We start from the raw sequence: 23,530 nt of genomic DNA on the forward strand, positions 1-23,530 counted from the left end.
AATATAGCATAAACAAACTCTTTCCAAACATAGAAATAATGCTTACTTCAGCATGGCGAGAAAAGCAGCAGGTTCGACATCTGGTATACGGATTTCATCTTTGTCCTCGGCAAGTTCTCCGTAAAACATCGCATGGAACACAGAGCTCCCAACAGCTAAGACATACTGTGGAGAAAGGGAAATCTTATTTCATGCACTAAATTGAAAGTGTTTTCAGCAAATCAATCCAGAAAAACAACTCTAAGCAATCAGGTTTAGTGGGCATAGAGTACCTAAACCTGTTCCTTTGAAAAAAACAAGATACAGGGTATTTGGCAGGGAAATATAAGATGTTCATACAACATAGCTTCTATGCTAATTATTTCAAAGCTTTCAGAGATTAACGCAGGGGTCCCCTCATTGCAACATAAATACAATAAAAGCTTATCTCACTATTTCTAGGAAAGGGGTCAATACATGACTTTCCTAACCTGTCACAACAACTTCCCAGGGCTGGAGAGTTAAGAGGGTATGTTTCTGTGAGAGATATAAAGCAGTATAGTAGGAAACAATGAAAAAATTCAGCGTGGTCAAAGCCCTTTGGATAGGGTATGCTTTCTCTGTAACTGGGGGAAACATGCACTGCCTGCCATCGGCAAGCTGCCCACACCAAGTTCCAGGCTGACTGAGAGGGTCCCTTTTTGTAAATCTCAGGACAAAACCGGTAATGCAGCTGTTGCTTACTTTGTGTCCTGGCAACCGCTGAGTCCCACCTGGTGGCCCAACCACAAAATGTACATCTGCCATCAAATCATTATTGAACATCACCGCATTTCTATAAACAGAGGCAATTCATTAATTCACAGCAGCCAGCATTCTTAATCCCTTTCTCCAACATAAAAACCCATAAAAGACTCACAAGCTAAGCAACAGTTTAGTAACTTCATAGCAAAATTTAAAAAATAAAGATTGAATCTAAACAATTGTGTTTGTAGTTATTGCAAACACACAGGAAGTCGCAAAAGTTTTTTTTTTAAGTTATACAAACTTTTCACAAGGCTAAGGACAAATTAAAGGTTTCTATTTTTCATGGCCTATAGAATATAACCATGTCACTTAAATATTACAGCTTGCAAAAACATTTTTGTCTAAGAGGAAAACAGCTGTACTGTTTTGGAAAAGATACAAGGCAGTTTTCCATTACCAATAAAGCTTCTGGGAAAAGAGGAAACACAGATTTGTGTTAAAATACATTACAGGTTGTTCAAAAGCACAAACTTCAACACAGGAAAACTTTTAAAGTACATGTGCTGGCTCAGTACTTACCTTTCTCTAATGGTGGGATAGAGACCCTGCCAGTTGGGGGCCGGGATCAGGTTGTTGTTGCTGAGATTCTGCTGGTGGTACTGCTGGACAGTGGTGCTGCTGGAGTTGGCTGGTTTTTTCCGGGGAAATATATCAGCAGCCATCTTCTTCTTTTTTTTAGTCTTCAAGGTAATTATTTCATAACAAACTGGGGGCAACTTGCTGCTGCTACTGCTAGTGCCGCTGCTGTTATTTGCTTTCTTTGAGCTTTTCTTGGACCTGTTCTTTACCGTCTCTGGAAGCATCAAGAAGAAGGTGAGACATTTCATGTTCTTTTCCTTGTCATCTACCATGAGTACAGTATGTTTCTCTTTACAGCTAGATATCCCAAACTGGTTCAAACATCAAGGAAAACAGGCTGGCCGGAGCCAAGATGTTAACAGAAACCAACAAGCTGATATTTTGCTGCTTTTCTCAGCCAGGCAAGGTGACCTTTTCACTATGTTGAATAGAAACTGGCTTTAAGTTTTATCCAGTACTGGGTCTGTTAAATACATCCCCATCATGATTCCTGTTTCTCTTACTTGCTCATAAAAACAACCGTTTCCTAGATCACCTGAAAATGCTACACTGAGCGAAGACGACAGGCACAGAGCTGTAGCACTTGTTTTCTGAATTAGGTTAGCAAGATGTGCTGGAGCCGAGTGAGTCTGTTCAGCCAGCTGAAGTTGTGTGGTGAATGGATCGGAGGAGAGTAGGTATTACAGCCCTGCAGATGGAGTCAGACAGCCAGTGCTCGGAGCCAATAGCTGAAGTCACCAATCATGATTGGACCAAGCAAAACAGTGACACCTATTGTAACGTGCATAGTTCTGATATTAAAGGAACAGCAGTTGTATTCTCTGTCTACTGTATATTTAAATAAGATAAACAATGTATGAAATATATTTGAACATAGGAAGAAAGGAGTTTATGCCCACAAATTTCTCTTTAGTTAGAATATACATTTTTATTTTTTCAGCTAAACAAGCAGATCAAATTAACAAAGCATAGGACAGACAGCTATTTCTAGATTTCTAGTAAAAATATTTTTTACAGCAGCATTTAGTTTCAAATATTTTAGACAAAATCCTCTATAGTCTGTAAGTTTAAAAGGATTAACAATAGCAAAACCATATTAAACATATTTATTACATCTGAAAGAGGAAGGAGGTTGTTTTTCCTTTTCATTTTTCAGTGTCTTTAAATGCAAGTTATATTCCAGTATAAAAGAAGAGAACTAAGGCCATGTGTTCATTTTACCTTCCAGTGTTCTCTAGCTCCTGTCTAATGGTCTTTAACAGGACTCCCAGGTCACAAAACATTATTAATTAAGATAAGATTATACCAGTAGGCTGAGCTGCACTGAAGCCTAAGACAAATTCTAGATATAAAAATAACATTCAAATGAGATAAATCTGGTAATCAGTGTTTAAAGGCTGTAATTCACTAAAAATATGTCAGATGGTGCTCTGTTCTGGATCTCAAAATTCCAACTTAACTGTTATTTTCACATTTAATCTTGTTATAATTTTAAAGAATATAATCTACAATTTCTAACACAGAGCCAATAGTAAGGCTATTTAAGATGATAAATGTCTGATGCTACCTAGTTAAAATGCAAACAGGTTCTCTCTGCTTTGGATCAGAATATAAACTACTGTATGGTTTTCAAAAATATGAATCCTCCAACAATTTCTAGTAAAAAACAAAACCAGAAACACCTGCTGTAGAGTCTTCATATGCATATTTATTTGTAAAGAGGGACTAATGAAGATATTTAATCTCACCCCTATCTATTTGGATTATTCTCTTTGTGGGAAGCACGTCAGCCACTTGCTGCCCCCCACAATCTAATGTACCCTCCTCAACCACAGCCCTGATTGTTGCATTTTATGTAAGTAATGACTAACAAAATGAGAGCTTAGCATACGAGAACTATTAGTGTTAATATTATAATTAGTAATCTAATAAAGATAATTCCAACAATTTTTTAAACTCCCAGAATACTAAATTAAACCAAACAATATCCTCCTTTCTGTCATTATTATTATTCTAAAAACTATTTCAAAGACACTGCAGAATACAACTGTGTAAAGAGAGCCACAATCTTTAGCATAAGGTTACCCATCCCAATTTTATATGGACCCTGAGTGCTGCTAATTTATTGCAATTATTGTATTATCAATCACAGGGCTAATATATCATACATCTATACATACAAATGACCTTCAAATGCATTTTAATGAACAAGGAGTTTAAAAAAGCACCTGGAAAAAGGCATGAAGAAACAAGTAGGCTCCAATTCAGGTATCTACTCAGAATATGGTTAAAAACTAAAGGATTTCAATTCTCCACTGCTACTGAACTTGGATCATATCCCTCCTCAGCAAGGCCCCACCCTGGGAAGGCCCTTCTGACAGAAATTCATCTCACAAATCTAGTGTCTGGCTTTTCAGGTCAGAAGTAATCAGGATGGAAAGAGACACCAGCCACTTTGAGGAGACATCATTAACTGGCAGATGAATGAGACAAAACAGAAAAACATACAACAGCAACATGGAAGGCTTTGTAGTTCTTATTCATTTTGCATATAGCTCAATATTCACCACAAAGAGAGCCTCTAAAAAAAATATGGCTTTTGCAACACTAAGTTGAAGGAAAAAAAGAGTACATGCAAATACTTTTAAGAAAGAAAATCCTATAACATTTAGAAAATGATCTTTCTGAAATTAAATATTCTAGTTATGTGGAAAATTAAATTTTGTAGAAAGGCTTGAAAATGCCAGTTAAATGAAGTAGTGCTAAGTCCGAATCACCTAGAAAAGTGCTGCCAGGAGGGGTATTATCAATTTTCACCCAGGTGAATGTTGGGACAGATGAGAACGGCTGTTTAAAATCAAGACAACAGGAGCTGGGGTTGTGGCTAGCATGCGTGAGGCACTGGGTTTGATCCTCAGCACCACATAAAAATAAAATAAAGGTACTGTGTCCACCTATAACTAAAAAATAAATATTTAAAAGAAATAAAATCAAGACAACAGAAAAATGATCAGACAGCTATCTTTTCTTGCCACAGTAATAAGTCGGGTAATACAAGTTCTTGCTACTAAAAGTGTAGTCCCAAGATCCAAAGTAGCATCTCTCAGGAGTGTTTACTGAAACCCACAATCTCAGCCAGATTCTGTATCAGAATCTGCATTTTAACAAGACCCTTCACATTTATAAATGGTATGGAATTCAAGTTTGAGGAAAAAACTCACAGAGAAACTAAAGACATTATAGTGCCTTCCCAAAGATCCCACACCAACATTTCAGCTCTCAAGTGAATGAACAAAACAACTCAAACCATTTTAATTTGATTTTGAAATAAAAATTAGCCCTTCATATCTTGTTCTGAAAGTCCTTCTGGTTAAATGTCAACATTTTAGGAATAGGGGTGCAGACAGCCAATTGAGAGGGCTTAGGATATCTGCTAATCCTATGGAAAAGAAGCTTAAGATCAGATTATTTTAAAGGATAATGACAGAATTTATTTTAGTGGGAAAAAACAAAGGATTCAAAAATGCCAAGTGTGAAGCAGATGAACTATCTTTTTAAAATAATCTACTTCACAATTCTGTTTCAAAAAATTAGCAATGCAGCAGGGTAAAATTAGTAACAAAGTAATATGGTTCAATCCTAGCTGGACCACTTGAAGTAACATAGGGACAGCAGGGATTTAAACAAATCATTCAGCCTTTAAGGGCCTCAGTTTCCAGTTATAAAGTGAAGAGGTTCATTTACAATAAAAGAGTGTTTCTCATCTAATAGATGAGTTTCTCCAACTTTATACTCAATCCATAGTAAGAAGTACATTTTATCTTCTCACAGTATAAACACAAACACATAGATGCATACAAGTCAAAAGAATGAACAAAACAAAATTTACTCTGATATTTTCTACTTTATTCCTTTGTTTTGTTTTGTTTTAATCTTGACCCATTCAATTGTTCTCATGATCACAGTTTAATAAACATTGATCTAGAGTATTTTGAGGGGCATCACCAAAGAGTTTACCAACCAGAGTTTTTTTCTATCAAGAATTTGGACCAAGAATACCAGATGGAAAAGTAAGGCTCCATCCACAATGGGGTATCCATGAAACCTTTCAACCTGCAGGTAAAATTGGCAATGTGCATTTATTTTTCTGGAAAGAGTGATGATAGCTTTCATCTATCCTTTTGAGTAATCCATGGCACCTAAAACAATAAAATCTCGTGAAAACTCTAGTATTGATTTAAATATACAATTTTATGACATATTCTCCCTTGATTAAATATAAACAGTTGAAAATCCCATCTATTCAGTCTATAACCCAAACCTATCACATACTGGGTTGAAGGATAGTAAAGGATAACAGCCTAAGACCTACTGTCAAATTTTAACTCTAACATGTCTTTCCAACTAGCATTCCATCACTTGTTCTTACACTTACACTTCCTGGATTTTATAGCTGCTCTGAGATACAGTGAATCTGCCTTAATGAAGTAAATATCTGATCAAGAAACCCACCAATCTTTAATGAAAGCATTCTCAAAACATACCATGCTGATTATTATTGCATGTTGTGCATACAATAGGAAAGATTAGGAACCAAGCTCAAAACTTGTAAGTTAATAATAGTGAGGTTTCAGTTCAGCTTACAAGCACCTCAAAGTTAAATCACCATGATCAATTTCATTCAATTCTCAATAATGACAAAATTACCAATAGAATTTAAGGTCCAAAAGAAGGTTTGCAAGCTGTCCTACCTTTAGTACAATTTTACATATACAGATTGGGGACATGAATGAGATTTGGAATTGAAAGGGATTCTAGAAATCATGTAACACAGCTGTTGGCTCACAGATAATGCAAGGGGATATCAGAAGTTTGTAAAGATTGGTGAAAAGTCCACAATTAAGTAGTGGGGCAACACCTGGACTAGAAGGCAGAACTGCATGCCACGTTCTGTTTATTCCACTCAGATTTTCACTCACAGTAATCAGTCCATATCCTTACACAATGTTCTGTTTGTATTTCTAATCTACTGTATAAGAAAAATACATGTGCAGAGTTCAGAGATGAAAATCATGAACATGTACCATTCACAGCCCTACAGGAGCACACTACAGGAAAGAATGCTGAGACACTTTCTGGAAAGAAACAGGAAAGAATGTAACAGGAAGGAAGAGCCAGGAGGAAGCCTAGTGAAAAACAGAAGAGGCTCTCTACATAAAATGAAAGTTAGAAAACCAATCATTCACAGTTAACATCAAGTTCTACATCCACAACTCACAATACTGGCAACTCTTGTTTAACTTGCTCTAACTCTGGACTCTGTCTGGACTTGTACATGGTTTACTATAAGACACCTAAAAAGCAACAGCAGTGAGGTTAGCTGAGGTTTAAACAGGGCAAAGCAGAATAAAAAAAATATCACTTTAAAAAACGATTCATTGCACATAACAAAGTAGTTTTATCTGATAAATCAAAATGAAATAGTATTTTGTTTTCCTTATTTTTCCTTTCAATACTAAGCAAAAGTTAGTTATACTTGTTGATTTGGGAGGTAAGAACATAAGTGACAAAATATTGGCAGTTCATAAAGATAGTATCAGCTGCTGGAAAACAAACTATATGCTTGCTAAATTTGGAAATAAATATCAAGCATTGGCAGCATATATAGTGAAAAAAAGTAAGAGCCAAATGACCTTAAGGCTAGTAACTTAGGATCTGTGAGTCCCACCTGCCAAATGGGTAATTATATCCAGCTCACCCCTCTCATGTTTACAGTAAATGCAAAATTATATGTTTGTAAAAGCACTTTGATAAAGGTGGAAAACACTACAAAGGTAATCTCTATTAACATTACTTGTGATGCAACCAACAAAAAACACAAAACCCCAAATAAATATGGCTCCCTATCCTTGTACTCTTCCAGGCTGCATAGCTCAAGACCTCTCTCTCCAAGCCTACCTCTTGCCCCATCTGTAAGCCACAAGGGTCCTGAGTGGCTATAAATCTTGCTCTGATTTTGCAAATGAGGGTCAATAATCAAGATGCATTGTTTTATGTTTTGATCAGGTCCACACTCAATGTCTGAATCCTGTAGCATTATTTTTAAAGCTAGACTTGGAACCCACATTCTAGGCCACTGTGGACTTCAAACCACAATGATGTCCTGGTGTACCTACCTTCTGACAAAGCCCGAAGCTTCAAGCAGTCTGTCTAGCCAGCCACTCTATAATGTCTATGCTAGCAACTCAATTTGGCCTCTCTCAACAATGAGCCAGTACGAACTATAACGCCAAGAGTAATAACTAATATAAGCCTTTGAGCATGGCATACCTACCCAGAGCTGTCTACAAGGATGAGGCTCATGGTTCAGTTTTACCAATTCATCTTCTTATCACAACACAGACCTCCAGTTAATCCTGAACTGTACTTTTTAAATTTAGGGAGAAAAATGCCTAAAGTTAGAATGGGACAATTCTCAAGAGGCAGGAACAATGATTCTTTTTAGAATTCTATATGCCACTTAACAAGATATTTCATGATTACAGCTCTTAAACATACTGTGTCTCAGGTTGCATCTTGTTTGGAATACTAAACAACTCATCTAAATTCCAAATTATTCTCTTTTATATGTTAAGTGAAATGATCTTGAAAAGGAATATTTAAAGTTTATCATGAGAGACTCTAAAGATTGCTACTTAAAAGAATAAAAGTTCTTTAAGAGTTTAAGATACTTCGGTAAAAAAGTAGTCAACCAGAAATTGTTAGATAATATAGATGATCTTATAGATTTCCTCAAATATGTGATTTCTTTTCTGATTCTGGTTTTCAAGGATTAAAGAAACTATATAATATTTGGCAGAAATAATAATTTAAAAAGTTTCCTTTATATTTAATATTATGATTATGACCTTTACACAACTAAAGTGCTATGTGTAAATATATGTGCCATATTCTATTGATTATATACTTCCCCACAAACACACATACATTTTAGCATCTCTGAAATTAGGTTTTAGCTTATAATTGATGGCATCAACTGAATATAACTATTAGGATTTTTTCCCTTAGTGTACATAAAACAATGGCATATCTTATAACTAATGGCACTTGACAGTCAGTGAAATAAGGAAAAATTTATGTAATTCAAAAGAAAGAAAGGAATTTCTTCTTTAGGTTTGTTAATTATTCCCTTAACCAAGCAAAATGATGGCTCAGAATTCTGGCTGAACTACATTAGAATAATTGAGCTTTCATCAAGTAGTCATTTGATAAAGTATATAATCACAATTCTCAATTGAGACTGCTACTATGACAACCGTTGATATGGTAGAAAATCTAGATGGAAATCTCAAAATGAGAACTTCCATTGCTAGGACTAGTAAGAATTCCAGCATTAATATAATCCATTTCTAATACTCTCCCATAGCACACAATTATACACATATATAAAACTGATTCAGAGTCTATAGCTTTCTGGGCAATATTTGCTGAAGAAATTTATCAATCTAAGATTAACTTAAAACAACTTCCTATAAAGCATAAACCTAGAGCTAAATGAGTCCTTAAAAGATACTGAGTACTTTCAAACTTCAAACAAATAGAATCTAAAAATGTTAGTTTAAAAGGGAGAAATATTATCATATTATAATGATCCCATTTCATACATATATCGACTTTCTGTTAGGTACTTAACACAGTTTAACTAAAGAAATGTCCAGGGCTCAGGAAGTCTCTTCTGAAAAGTCTTAAAGGGAGATCTTCTGTTCCAAAAGGAGTTATATCCTACTAGAAACAGCTGGAACAGAACAACCTCACCCAACCATTCTGTGGCTTTTTCCAAGTCATTTGCTTTAGATGACAGAGGAAGAAAATCATGCGTTTTGATCAAAGAAAACAAGCTAGTTCCAAAGATACTGTTTACTTTGGCTGGTGATTTTTTTTCTGATATTAGGAAGATAATCAACAAGAACATTTTCACAATCATATCAAAATCCAAAGCCCCCGACTTATGTACTTAAAGAATATCTTACTCTGCTTGGGAAAGTCACCCCTTTCCAGTGAGCACATGCAATGGAATAAAGATTGTAGCAATCTCCAAACCACTAAATATTCTGTATCAGTCCTGACTATTAGTGAAATTGCAAATGTCACAGTCTATTTTTTTCCAACATTCACAAATCTTAGGGAAAAACCTTTATGAGAAATCAAAGATTCCAAATTCAAGTTAACTATGTGTATTGTTAAAAGTTAGTCACCCAAGGGTGCTTAGAAAAAAATTTTTCTCCCATTCTTCTACTTATCCTCTGCCTCCCCAAATACCTGAATGAGACAAATAACTTTAGATTTTAAATTGTTCTGAGAAAAGGCAAGGCTAGAAAACTCTGAAAGACATTTTTTTTAATTTTAGCAACACTTCACAGAAAAGACCCATTATGATTTTTTATTTTGATTATCATAAGGGTCTCACTTAATTAGTACTTAATGAAACATCATCCTTCATTTCTACAATGTATGTGATTAAAATGAAACATGGTAATTAAAGGAAAACAACACAAGATCTAAATCTAAGAGGTCTGCTATGCTGAGTGAGGTATGAAAAATACTACTGTAGGGAAAAGAAAAAAGCTGTGAAATTAGAAACTACTTTTACTTTCAACTTCCAACATATCTTCTCTTAAGTAGATACCAACAGATGTAATCAAAGTCATATACATTACTAAAATGAGTAAAATTATTCCCCAACAAAAAACACTATGTGGCATTAGAAGCCTGTGACAGGGTTAATGTAGAAACCAACTTCTGGCAAAAACTCAAAGTAAAATCTCTCCTGAGTCCAAATTAAAAAATGGCTTATGCTACTTGTAATTAGTTTTAACCTATATCCCCTGGGCATGTTTTGAAGGACCCAATATTAAGGTACAGTGTACTATAAGAGCTGGTATAACCTTAACTATATCAATACCATGTAACCTTCAGAGACTCTTCCCATTTGCTGCAGGAAATAATCTGGCACTGATAAAGTACTCCTTTGTTGCTCTCATCCCTCACACTGTTGAAATCAGACTTGAAGCTGAGGAGTTTATATACTTAGCTTGACTTCATGTGTCAGAACTAAAAGAAAATAAGGTATTCCAAACAAAAATTAAAGTCTAATAATATATTCAGCAAGTCTATTTTTCATTTTTGTAATTAAGATCTTCTATTTAAGTAGGCCAGTACTTGAACTACCCAGAGGTATAAAATAAAATAATCTAATTGCTCATAAAATAATACTCAAAGTTGTCTCACTTATAAAGTCAAGACTATTCATGGAGACTTGATATTAACTTGGGTTTCCCCAATCTCTATATCACATAGACACAGGCAGACAGCCTTTATATGTGGACCTCAACTCTAATGAGCAGACTAAAAACATTATAGTCAAAATACTCCTTCAAAGGGTGGCAACTCAACTGTCGGTACTGAAATTTTGTTTTAATAACATAAGCAGCAGCCATTTCTTTAGTTAACAGTTGCATGGACTTATACATATAAGATCCATGCTAATGATGATAACTGGAACCAGACCAAGAAAGAGCAGAGAGTCTCTGAATATAGTTTATATTATAGAGAAGAAAAAGCAGTGAGGTTGGCAGGAAGAAATGGAGCCATGTGCAGAGTGAGAAACAGTCCATTTTGCAGGGTAGGTGAATAAAGAAGACAAGTCAAAAAAAGCTAATGCTGACTGGAGCAATGACAGAGCTCCATAATGCACAATTCGTGTGGCTTACCCTCACTGAGAAAGCTAACATTTGAGTCAGTTTCCTCTTCTATAAGTAGGTAGCTGTGGGATGACAGGATTTATTAAGAGTTTAGTACAGGAATCCTAGTTGATGTCAGTATTTGCTTAAAGTAATACCCCCTTATAGAATTTAAAATAAAACATTTTTCAAAAGACCAAAAAGAGCCAGGTACAGTGGTGCACACCTGTAATCCCAGTGGCTCAGGAGGCTGAGGTAGGAGGATTGAGAGTTCAAAGTCAGCCTCAGCAACTTAGTGAGGCCCTAAACAATTCAGCAAGACCCCATCAATAAATAAAAATGGCTGAGGATGTGGCTCAGTGGTTGAGAGCCCCTGGGTCCAATCCCCCTTAGCATTAAAAAAAAAAAAAAGAAATATCAAGTGCAGAGAGTCTCGGAATATAGTTTATAGAGAAGAAAAGGCAGTGAGGTTGGCAGGAAGCAATGGAGCCACGTGTAGAGTGACAAAGAGCCTGTTTTGCAAGGTAGATGAAATCAAGAAGAAAGTCTCTGAATATAGTTTTATAGAGAAGAAAAGGCAGTTTAAACTATGTGCAGTGGCAAAGAACCTGCCCAAATCTAAAGTGTACTTTGTGATGCTCTTCCTACAGAGGTTATCAGGTGAACTGAGAGTGGGCTCTTCTGCATGCCAAATGCATGCAGACAAAGCATCTACCCAGAGAGGGTAAATTTTATCTCACATTTCTCAATGAGGGGAAGCCACTTGACTTGCAATGCATTTTGGATCTCTGTGACCCCACTCCAACTCACCATCAGTTCTCTTTTGATTTGTTCTTGTCGTTTACTCATCCTGTAACCAGACAATACTCTCACATTACAAATGGTTCCATTGCTTTATACCATCTTCACTGTCTTTTCTTCCCTACAAAACCGCCTATTGAAAGTTTATGTGTCCTTCAAGATGCGGTCCATAGGGTAGAAACCTCAGCAAGGGGACTAGGGTTGTAGCTCAGCAGTAGAGCGCTTGCCTGGGTTTGATCCTCAGCACCACATAAAAATAAAGTAAAGGTATTATGTCCAACTAAAACTAAAAACAAACAACAAAAAAAGAAATCTCAGCAAGGAAGGTTTCCTGATGCTTCCAGACTCTCTATGGACAACTGCAATACTTGCTCACATTCTATTTTTCCTTATGTTGCCTGACAAGAGTGTTCATTATCTGAGGACTACACCCTATATTTCCAATGGGAGCTAACAGTGCCACACCCACACACCTGGCTTTTCATTGGTTATATAAGAAAAGGTTCAAACCCAACACTCCAAGTCCAATTAGCACTCTAGATTGCATTTGTGGAGTGCAGCTAGTCTAGAGATAAAATTGTCTGAGACTGAGGTTTATAATATGTTTTAGTTGTCTGAGTTGCAAGTTTAAACTATGTGCAGTGGCAAAGAAACTAGATACCTATTAAATGTGTCCTGGGGCTCTCCTGAACATGTCTAAGCACAAATATAGAATTATAATACTACATTCATCTTGCAGCTAATCCAAATGAAAATACTTAAAACTCAACTTAAAGCAAGTCCCTACATGTGCTCAAAGTAAGGCTTCATTAGAAGTCTAAAATTCAATGTAATGTAGATATTCAGAGAGAAGTATGGGTTAACTAGAAATAAGAATCAATTACCAGGACAAAGCTGCTTTTATCAACCAACTTCAATTCATGGTCTGGCATATTTATTTATAACACAAATAGAGAATTTTGGTGATTTAATGAACTGGAAAGAATGAAAAATTCTCAGTAGCTCACATGAAAGGAGTAAAGCAGTAATATGAATAATCCCTAAAAATGGATAATTAAAAAGACTTTTTATGTGGCTCTGAAATGTGTTTCGTCTGTATTTAACATTGAATGGATGAATTTCCACTACATTAGACACACCCAATCTTCAAACAAAGTAATAAAATAGGCTTGTGTATACAGGGCAGTCTACAAACTCATGCTTCCTCTGCAAACAAATGACACTGCTAGTATGGGTGATACCTCATTTTAGATGGCTGCAGAACATGGGCACAAGCAGCAAAAATACACTATTTATATCTCTGCTTTACTCTACTAAAAACCAGAGTGTAATCAGGCATTTGACTTAAAATAATAACAACCACCACCTCAAATTCTCAACTTCAGTCTATAGTCCCTTACAATATTGTATCAAAATAACTGGAAATGGTAATATCAATAATGAAGTACCTAAATATTTTGGGCATGGCTAGAAAGTCTCTGGTTGGACTACTGCCTTTAGCAAAGGAAACTTGTACCACCAAAAATGATTTTAAAAACCATTAGTAGTGCTGAAAATGTAAACAAACTGTTTTAAAGTCACAGTATGAGTTTTATTTTGGTCAAAAACAAAAAAAATAAAACTGTTTAAATGTTCAAATAGCAAATTCAATTAGTTAGAAAAGTTTTTTTCTTAGAAGGTAGGATGAAGTAAATATATTGTGAGTGTGCCTGTAGGATATGTGTATGATTTGAAACCATTAATCATTTTAAGCAATTCCGAACTTCACCAGTTAAAAAAAAGTATCTGAAGTAGGCACAAGTGACAGAATCCTCTCAGCAACATCTGGTCCTAGTGACATGACTAAATGACCTCATAGGAGGCCCATTTGCTTCAAACAGAAAGACAGGGTTTTCTTCAGAAGCTCCAAAACAAAAGGACAAGTTTTCACTATCAATGCTTCTGGTTCCTTAGCCAATTGAAGGTCACCCCAGGGAACCCTGAACAGCTGAAGGGAAGACAGGCTCAAGAGCCCATCCAGTCACCTTTTCTTCTCCATTCTTCACCATTCCCACCCACATGATGGGGGATTTAGGCAAGTAGTTGAAACAGCCTGAGTGACTGAATGCAGATTAGCTACTGTACTTTACCAAAGTACTGTTTCTTGAGGAATCATTGGGAGATGCATCAGTAAAAACTGTTTAATTTATTAAAGCTCAACCCTTGAGTACATACCGTCTTAATATTCTGTCACGAAATGGGGAAGCACGCATAAAACATTTCTGATGAAACTGAAATAGAATGGCTGCCTTCTATTTCTTCTACTGAGAAAAGACACTTGTTCAACTGTTTGTGTTACGAGTCAAACCAGTAGCTTTTTAAAAACATCAGCGTCACTTAAGAGAATAAAGTGTGCTTATTCAGACTGAGGTATCTGGCAGACATTTTCTCAACAATGAATGAAGTGAGCCTGTCACTTCAAGGAGAACTGACAGTATTTATTGCTGATGATAAAATTCAAGCTTCAACCAAAAATTAGAATTTTGGGAACCTTGATTATGAAACCAAGAGTCTGACAGCTTCCTAACACTTAGACTGTTCTGATGGAAGCAGTGATAGTAGATGAATGTGATTTATTTGATATTATATAATGAAAAGTGTCAACATCTGAAAGATTTGCATTACTCAGTGAAATAATGTTTCCTAATAACAATGCAATTACTGTACAGAATCATACACTGGTTTAAAAAAAATCCATTCAAAGTACAAACAGATCAATGGATTTTAGTACAATAACTGTACAAAATGTTCACAGATACAGTTTTATATTCCACATGCAATTAATCCAAAAAACTACCACTTATCAAGTTTGGGTGAGGTATCAAATATACACAATTATCTGGAAAGGCTTTAAAGTATTCCTTTCTTGGGCAGGGGATATAGCTCAGTTGGTAGAGTACTTGCCCTGGGCACCACACACACACACATACACACACACACACACACACACACAAAAAAAAAAAAAAAAAAATCCTTACTTGTCCAGCTACTTTATCTGGATAGGGTCAGATTTTCTTCATATGTTTCAACCAAAATAGCTACTTATTTTTAAGTAAATATTTAGAATTTTTATATTTCAATTTCTACTCCAGTAAAGATTAATAGGTCTGACTCCCACAAACAAGTTTTCTGGGCTTTTCAAAATATTTCAAAGTACAGAGGGTCCTAAGACCAAAATGTATGAAAACAACTGATGCCCAGATTCATAAGTAGTTTGGAATTTATTGGTAAAAACTTTCTTAAAAAACTACATATGATCAGGGCCAGGGACAAGTTTTTACACATACCTGTTTTCCTATTTCACTCAACTAGAAAATAAGAACTAATTCTTAGAGCATAATTTCCAACCATTTACTCCAAAATAATTTTTTGTACACTGTAGACAGACTGGAGGACGCAAGAGAAATATGACAATCTGTGCCACAAAAACTAACATCAGCAGTCAGAGCTAATATTCTGTTGTTCATTACACTGTGTGACAGCTTGGCACTGCCAGATCTCAGAAGATTCAGACTATGAAATGCAAGATCATTTTAATTGATACCTTAAGTTGTTTTTAAAAAAATTAAATAAGCTTTTGAGTAGACTTTATTTCTATAAGCTTCACACACACAAAAAAAAAAAACAGAAACAAATATTTTTCTACACATTGCTTTCTCCTATACGAAGCAGCAACCTCTGCTGCTCTCCAAAGTAAGCATGGCTGTCGATGCTCAAGAAAATTTTTTCACTGTTTTTTCATTTAAAGAGACACATCTGATAGAAACTGCTTCTCCCATCAGTGTCATTTTATTATCTACCTAAATATTATACTGATACGATTGATAGTAGATAGTATACAATATCAAAACATTCTAACAGATTAAATAGAAGAAAACTGCTTGTTGGACATAAGGTTAAGACTTTGAAAAATTCCAAAGAAAATATTTCATCTACCAGCAATAATTTTTCATTAAAAATAGTCTTTTACTTACAAAGTTGGTATTGAAACATTTTCTCAGCTTCACTCTTCAAAAAATGTTTGAGGTTGTGCATCTTAATAGGATTCTGTTTCTCAAATTATTGCACACTTAATAATGATATCATGTTACAGAAAGACTGTACAATCAAATATAGCTTGTCCTGATTTGGGGCATTTCATTTTTTTCATAATCCAACCCAAACATTATTATATACTGACATCTCTAATCCATACCCACATGGTCACATAACTTCCTGACTAATGTTGATAGAGTATATGCCAGAAGTCTTTTGCTAACCAAGAGTTCAGGATTGATTTTGGCATTCTGATGAGACCTTCTTAACTTTGGTAAGATAAAGTCTCTAATAAAGTAATCCAAAATTTCAGGTAAGACGGACAGATTCCACAGGTCTCGAAGAAATACTGATTAAATGGTATAAGTTAACTAGAAAATATACTAATTGCAACAAAAGAAGTTAGACAGCATGTATTAAATATGTGCTGAAATCACCAGAGCGAGTGGTGGGGAAATCTACCATGCAAGACTGACCATGACTGCACAGTGTACTCTTCCCTCCACTCTCTCTCTACATTCAGGTAACAGCTCACCTTCCAACAGAAGCACTCCAGCTTCAAGCACATAGGTGCCCTATATCCCAAGGTGGGCACACTCTGGGATGCAACCCCACTTACAAAGGGGTTGGGGCAAAGGCTGCATAAGAGACAGCAACAACTGAATCTGTCCCCTTGAACAGGGAGGTGCTTCTATGGAGCTTCTCACCATTTTGAATGTTGGTAATAAGATTATTTGGGGAACAGTAGTCTGCTCTAACCCCAATTAAGAATTTTATCAATTTTCAGACTTTCTACAAACATAAATAATTCCCTGAAAGCACATTAAATGTAGTTTGACTTTATTATAATTACATTCAACTCTCAAATACATTTTCCATTAATGCAGGTTATGAAATAGGTGGTGGTCTATATTGTAAGTCCTTCTCTGTTCACAAAGATTTAAAATATAATTGTATCTGAGGGCCAAAATAAGTCCCCCACTACTGAGTAGATATGTTTGCTTGTGCTGGATAGGCAAGATCACTACTTCCAAACAAACAAACAAACAAACAAAAACAGATGAGTAGAAGAAGCAAGGGAGCAATTCAAAAGAACTAAAACACTTTCATGAAGACAACAATCATTACAGAGTCTCTAAACAAAATGTAGAACTACAAAAACAAGGTCTTTTTTCCAAATGGGCTATCCAGTAATGTAGCCTAAACGATAGGAAATGCAATCCATCATCAGAGAGTAAGGTCAACACTTTCCATTCAGACTTGGCCCATAGTAGTGACTATTTAGGATTCAATACAAAATAACTTTTTAAGGATGTGATTTTCAAAAGTGTGAGTCTTCATAATAGCAAAACAGATCTAATCAGAGTTAAAAAGTCAAGACAAATTCATCAGGTAGACTGAGTCAGAACAACATGCTTATGAAATTTTATTTCTGTATGGTAATAATGGCTAAAATGTTTACATCTCTAATTGAACAGGGGGCTTTTCTTGCTCATATACTATCACAGAAAAATTAAGTAGAAATAACATACATGAGGAAGTAGATACACCTTGAAAAGAATAGTAGAATTGAAAATTTTCACATTTTTGTGTTTAGATAACAGTTGTAAGGCTTATACATTTCTAGAGATGCATTCATCATGATTTTTACTGTCTAAACTTTAGTTGCTTTATCTCTAAAATAATTATCTTTGGTCTTATAAGAAACACCACTTAGCTGCACAGCAATTCCAAACAGTACAAATCATTCAAATATTTCTTATTCTCTTAAAAAGGAAAGAGTCTGAGTTTATGAGATATTCTTGGATTTGAAGGGCACGAAAAGAGACTAGAAACACTTTAAGTGCAACTTGAAAAATACTGCTATAATGATTGCTATAGGGATGACTCCAGTATACTCTTGTCTGTGAAACAGAAGGAAAAGGACTGAAATCTTTGATTTTGTGGATTTAGTATCATGTTCAATTATGTGCCTTTCTGGGGTCTGAAGAGTTTCAAAATCACCTTATAGAAATGATTTCAGTTAGAACCTCACAGGGAAAAAGGCTTAAAGGAGACGTGAACGATGTCCTGAATACTAAGAAAGAAGAAAATGATTACATTCCACTTTAAGAGATAAATGCCAATGGGTTAGAGAACAAAATATAGTTCATTGATATTTAACAGGGAACCCAGGCATACTGTAAAAGGCTTCTCAGTGATATCGCTATCTATTATTGATTAAGCTAAAATCTGAGAGAAGTTTCTAGAATTCACAACTGAGGCTCTTCTGAAAGTTAAGTGTGACCTGGTCCTACACATTAACACAGCTTAGTGCTTTACACAGTACCCTATTTAAATCTCATAAGCATTCTCTGTATCAGTATCACCATTATAAATTTTACATGCCCTGGAACTTCTCCCTTACTGGTGAGATACTAAACCACTGGTGTTAGATTCACAAATGCCAAAAGATTATGCATATACTGCTTTCTCATGAATTCACTGGGGGAAAAAAATGAAGGAAGACTATATTCATTCAAAAAATATTTACTGACCATCTTCTATGTGCTAGGCACTTTGGGGACACATTAATGACCAAACATGAAATATTTAACTGGGCACAGTAGTGCGTGCCTATAATCCCAGCAACTTGGGAGGCTGAGGAAGGAGGATTGCAGGTACAAAGTCAGCCTCAGCAACTCAGCAAGGCCCTAAACAACTTAGTGAACCCCCATCTCAAAATAAAAAACCTGGGGATGTGGTTCAATGGTAAAGCACCCCTAGGTTCAATCCCTAGTATAAAAAAAATAAGAAAAGAAAAATTTGCCTTCATGGAGCTTATAGTCTAGCAGGGGTAGGGGAGAGAGACATTTCACACACAAAAATAATAATAAAATAATGTATCCTATTAGTGATTTAAAAGGTAACATATAGTATAGAAAAAGAAATGGCAGAGCACTGCATGAGAGATACAGGCTACACCTGGCAATTATAAAGTGAAGACTTGAAGATGAGGGAGTAGATCGTGAACATATCTGGAGTGCGGGATGCAGGCAGAAGGGAAGCCCACAAAGACCTAAAATGGGAATATGCCTGCCATGTTCAAGGAAGAAGGAACCATGGCTGGAGTGGAGAACATGAGGGAGAGAAGTGGTGGAAGAGATCACAGTTAGCAGGAACCAGATTGTATAGGACTTTGTGACTCTTAAAGAATCTGGCCTTTTTTCCAAGAGATCTCTAGAAGGTTCGGTTCTTTTTGCTATTTTATTGGTCTGTGGTTGTTGTTATTTGTGGTACTGAAATGAAAACAATCTGACTTAATATTTTAAAAACATTACTCTGGTTGTTATATTGCTAAAGAGAAACCAGGGAAAGAGAAAGGAGACCAGTTATTTGTTAGGAGGCCATTGCAATAATCCAGGCAATAGATGCTAGAAACTAGGGCACAGATGCTGGTAGTAGAGGTTAGAAAAGTGGTCCGGATTTACTCTGAAGGCAGGATTCTGGAATCATTTATGAAGACAGTGCAACAGGACTTGCTGCCAGCCTGGATCTAGAAAGAGAAAGAGAAGAATCAGGATGACCCCAAGCCTTTAGGTATAAACAACTTGGAAAATGAAGCAGGATGCAGGTGGTGAAGGTTTGCCAGAAAGATCAGAAATTCCACTTTGGTACAGTTAAGACTGAGTTATATTTTACATACCCAAGTTACTTGAAAGAAGAAAAAAAAAGCAGTCAGCTCTACAAGAGTTGGAGATATACATTTAGTAGTCTTATGCAGCTACATGGTATTTTATTCTAGACTTGTGGTTATCTGTGCCAAGAGCTTGGCAGGAGCTGAGCCTTGGTCCTTTACAAATTAATAGACTGGGTTAGAAGAGAAAACTAGCATAAATTTTAAAAACAATGGAAAAGAGGAAATCATCAGGCCAGTGGTACAGAAGGAAAAGCTGAGTGTGTGGATCCTCAAAAATCAATTGCAGAAAGGGCATCAAGAAAGAAGGGAGGGAGCTAGGGATACAGCTCACTTGATAGAGTGCCTGCCTTGAAAAAAAGAAGGTATGACCAATTTTATAAACTGATATAAATAGTATAGATGAGAAATTACTGTACAATTTAATTTAGCAATGTGAAATACTGTCTTTCAAAAAAAGCTCTGGTGACTTGTCTTCTACCCACCTTCACTCAAGATGATTACGCACTGAATACCACATAATGTTTCAATGTTCTCATGAATTCATTGTTTCAAGAATTATCCCCAAGGAAGAATTTGATCCAGTTTGATATTTGAGACTCTGGTCAGTAGACTTATTAAGAAGTACCAGTGATAAAATGCTGATGCCAGTGGTCATTTGCTAATATGTAATTTACATCCCTTAAAAAACAAAAATAATTTTAGGTAAAATTGGAAATAAAAGGATAAATTTCCTTTGTCCTGATGAAGAACCATGATAAACCAAAAGCCATTATTTTTTTCTACTGCTGTGTTTCCTATTAAAGAACAACACGAGTTTGTATAATATCATCATTACTATTTGATAATGTTCCAGAAGCATTTTATAACATTACAGAACGCTAACTCTACTGCAACCTGCCATAAAACCAAAATAAAAGGTATAATTATTAGGAAGAAGCAGACAGAAGTGTCATTATCTGCAAATGATTATATAACTAGAAAACCCAAGAGAATAAACTGCAATGTTTTTAGAATAAGAGACAGCTATAAAATAAATACATAAAATGAACAACCATCTTAGCCTAGCAATAGCCAATTTGATAAGCACATCAAAATAACAACAACAAAAACCTGAATACCTAAAAGGAACCCTAACAAGAAATACATGGAGTGAGGCAAAGAAAACAAAACTCATTCAGGCATGGAGGTGCATGACTGTAATCTCAGTGACTCAGGGGGATTGCAGGTTCAAGGTCAGCCTCACCAACTTAGCAAGGCCTTAAGCAAACCAGTGAGACCCTGTCCAAAAATAATAATAAAGAGTTAAGGAATGGGGCTCCATGGTAAAGTACCACTATGTTCAATCCCTAGTGCCCCCCCCAAAAAAAAAAGTAAAAAAAAAAAAAAAGAGCAGTGTGACTTGCTCTACTAGATTTCTATATATTCTAAATCTAAGATTAAGAGGATTTGGCCTTAAAATTAGAGATCAATTGTGTAGGTGAGAAAGATCTAAAACAGAAGAAAAGATATTAAGATTTAAATTTTTATGAAGTAAAAAACACAAAATAATGAAAAAAGGATATACAGTGTGACAGAATTAGCAAATGGGAGGGAGCTTGATAAGATCAATTCATCTCCATATACAACTGTACAACTATAGAATTTTAAAAGATCTAATGTTTCCCAAGTTTTTGTTTCATTTACTTCACCTCTTGGCTTTCTAAGCATAAATGTTTATGAGAAAAAACAATAAAAAAAGATATAAGATAAAAGGCCTGACCACATAAAAACGGTTTTGGTTTAGAAAATACCATCAAGTAAATTATAAAACAAATAAGGAGTTGTGGGAAAGGGAGAAAAAAACTCTACAGATATGATAAAGTCATAGTAGTTTTCATAAGACAGGTATTTTCAATCACCTTTAAAAAAAAAAATCATTTAAAAGTAGCAAAGTACCAGGACAACTCCCAAAAGGAAAAACAAGAAAGCAAATCACTAATTTCATTAGTTGAAAAAAAATTAATTACAATTAAAATAATATCAATTTTATAGAAAATCAGGAAGGATTAAACACTTAAGTGCTGAGACAGTGGGTAAAAGAATGTGTCATGGCATAAGCAATTTGGCAACAAGCCTCACAGTTCACCTCTGCCCAGGAATTCTGCTGTAAATCCAGCCTAAGCAAGTCACAGGGAAGCAGACTCCAAGCAAAGGTATTTATCTCAGCTCTTCCTGCTTAACTGAATCTACATCCTAGCCAATCTCGATTAGCCTTCCTATATTTGGTTTATTCCATCTCACCAAAACTCTATAGCGTGTGAATGACTACTCTTATCCCCAAAAAAGGAGATTAAAGAATTAGCTGATTAAGGTCACTTTGACAAGAGGTGGACAACCCAGGTTTTGCAACCTGAAAATTTAATACCATATTCTCAAACAGTAAAAATGGAAATAAAAAAAAGTATAAATGGAAATAACTAGGCATATCCATCATTAAAAACTCTATTTTCAAAGGACTTAAAGGAAACATCTGTGATATAATATTAAGTAAAAAAGCAGTTAAAACTATATGTAAAATTAAAATGCTGATTTTGTTACAAACCATGTTTATGCACACAAAGAAAAAGGGCCAAATTGAAGCATATTGTCCAATTAACTCATTGATTTCTGGATGATATGACTGTTTGAAGGATTTCAAAAAACAAAATAAAAAGGCTGAAACATAAATAATTTATTTCTGCACTATTGTACTCAGAACAGTTTTAACAATTCTAAGATAGGCAAACTGAAATTAGATGACTACCAATTATCTCTTTTGAGCATGAAAGAACGAACACTTCTTAAAAAATTGATCTTTGTGTGTGTGTTGCAGGAGGGAGGAAATAGGCAAATGCTTAAGACTGTGCCTTTCCCTTTGTTAAGGTATAACATTACACACGGTTTAACTTTGTAAAGAATCTGGGGCAGAGTACTTTCTAGGAACAAAACAACTTGAAAATCTGATACTGGCATTTTTTGCCACAAATTGTCCAAAATTTTTTGTATAGCTGTAAGACATTTCACTTTTCAATTGCTTACATATGTTAGGGCTTTAGAAAAATCATGCACACAATTTTTAGGTTTGTGTACCTGAAAGGAAAAGTATGAGACACAAACTGTTTCTACCTCATTTTGGAACTTGGTTAAACCAGTTTTGGGTGCAAAGATTGAGAGAAAAAATATTCTGGGAAGAACAATATAGTGGCAACCAGTATCACATTATACAACAGCAATAGTTCTATAATTATCTTAGAAAACCTGAAACTAGATATGCTCACCCTTATCTGCACTGAGTGTAAGAACTGAAAAGTAATGTAAAATCTTCAGAAAAGAGTCCTGTTTAGAAACTCAGGGGCAAGAGGGCCTGCCCACTTCCCCTTAAGGACCTGTTGCTATTGAAACCCACTGTAACTCTTCAGGTACAGTATCTGATTCTAGAGAGATTCTCTCTAAGGTTGGAATATGGTAAAAGAGTGGAGCTCAGGGAGAGGAGTTGAGAAAAGGTTAAAAGAAGAAGCCCCATGGCAGTGGCAAGAGGTCATAAAAGGGAGCCTAGTAGCCCAAGAGGCAGAGCAGCAAGGTGTGAGACCCAGATCTGAAGAATGAGATCCATGGAAAAAAAGAGGGTAGAATAAAGTGACAATTTATTTCTTTCTTTAAAGAATTTGAGAGGAACTGCAGCTTCCAGAAGGGAGGGGTCCTGAATTGATCACCAATGAATAGCTACTGTCTAGAGATTTATGTAATTCCTGGAGGTAACCTTTAAAGCTATTGGTTTATGACCTTTGGGGAGGAATCAGGATGTTGATCATGTGCTGTTCACATGCTTAACCACAGCCCATCAGACACTCTG

The 23,530-nt window shown here is 35.5% G+C and overlaps 1 protein-coding gene across 4 annotated transcripts in view; it reads right to left on the bottom strand.

The window, feature by feature from the left end:
* The window catches only part of Btbd3 (BTB domain containing 3), a 41,485-nt gene that overhangs the window by 6,735 nt on the left and 11,220 nt on the right, over positions 1-23,530 (bottom strand). For 2 of the 4 annotated variants that reach the window (XM_005320474.5, XM_005320472.5), the window contains exons 2-4: positions 1,306-1,579; positions 724-814; positions 47-165 (exon numbers count right to left, since the gene is read on the bottom strand). In XM_005320474.5, coding sequence (XP_005320531.1) covers positions 47-165; positions 724-814; positions 1,306-1,448 — 353 coding nt within the window. In that variant the 5' untranslated portion in view covers positions 1,449-1,579. Of the gene's footprint in view, positions 1-46; positions 166-723; positions 815-1,305; positions 2,137-23,530 lie in introns of those variants that run through there. The other 2 variants (XM_040276418.2, XM_078051409.1) reach the window with 2 other exon arrangements.

The sequence above is a fragment of the Ictidomys tridecemlineatus genome, chromosome 5 (genome assembly GCF_052094955.1).
Source record: "Ictidomys tridecemlineatus isolate mIctTri1 chromosome 5, mIctTri1.hap1, whole genome shotgun sequence".
NCBI lineage: Eukaryota > Metazoa > Chordata > Mammalia > Rodentia > Sciuridae > Ictidomys > Ictidomys tridecemlineatus.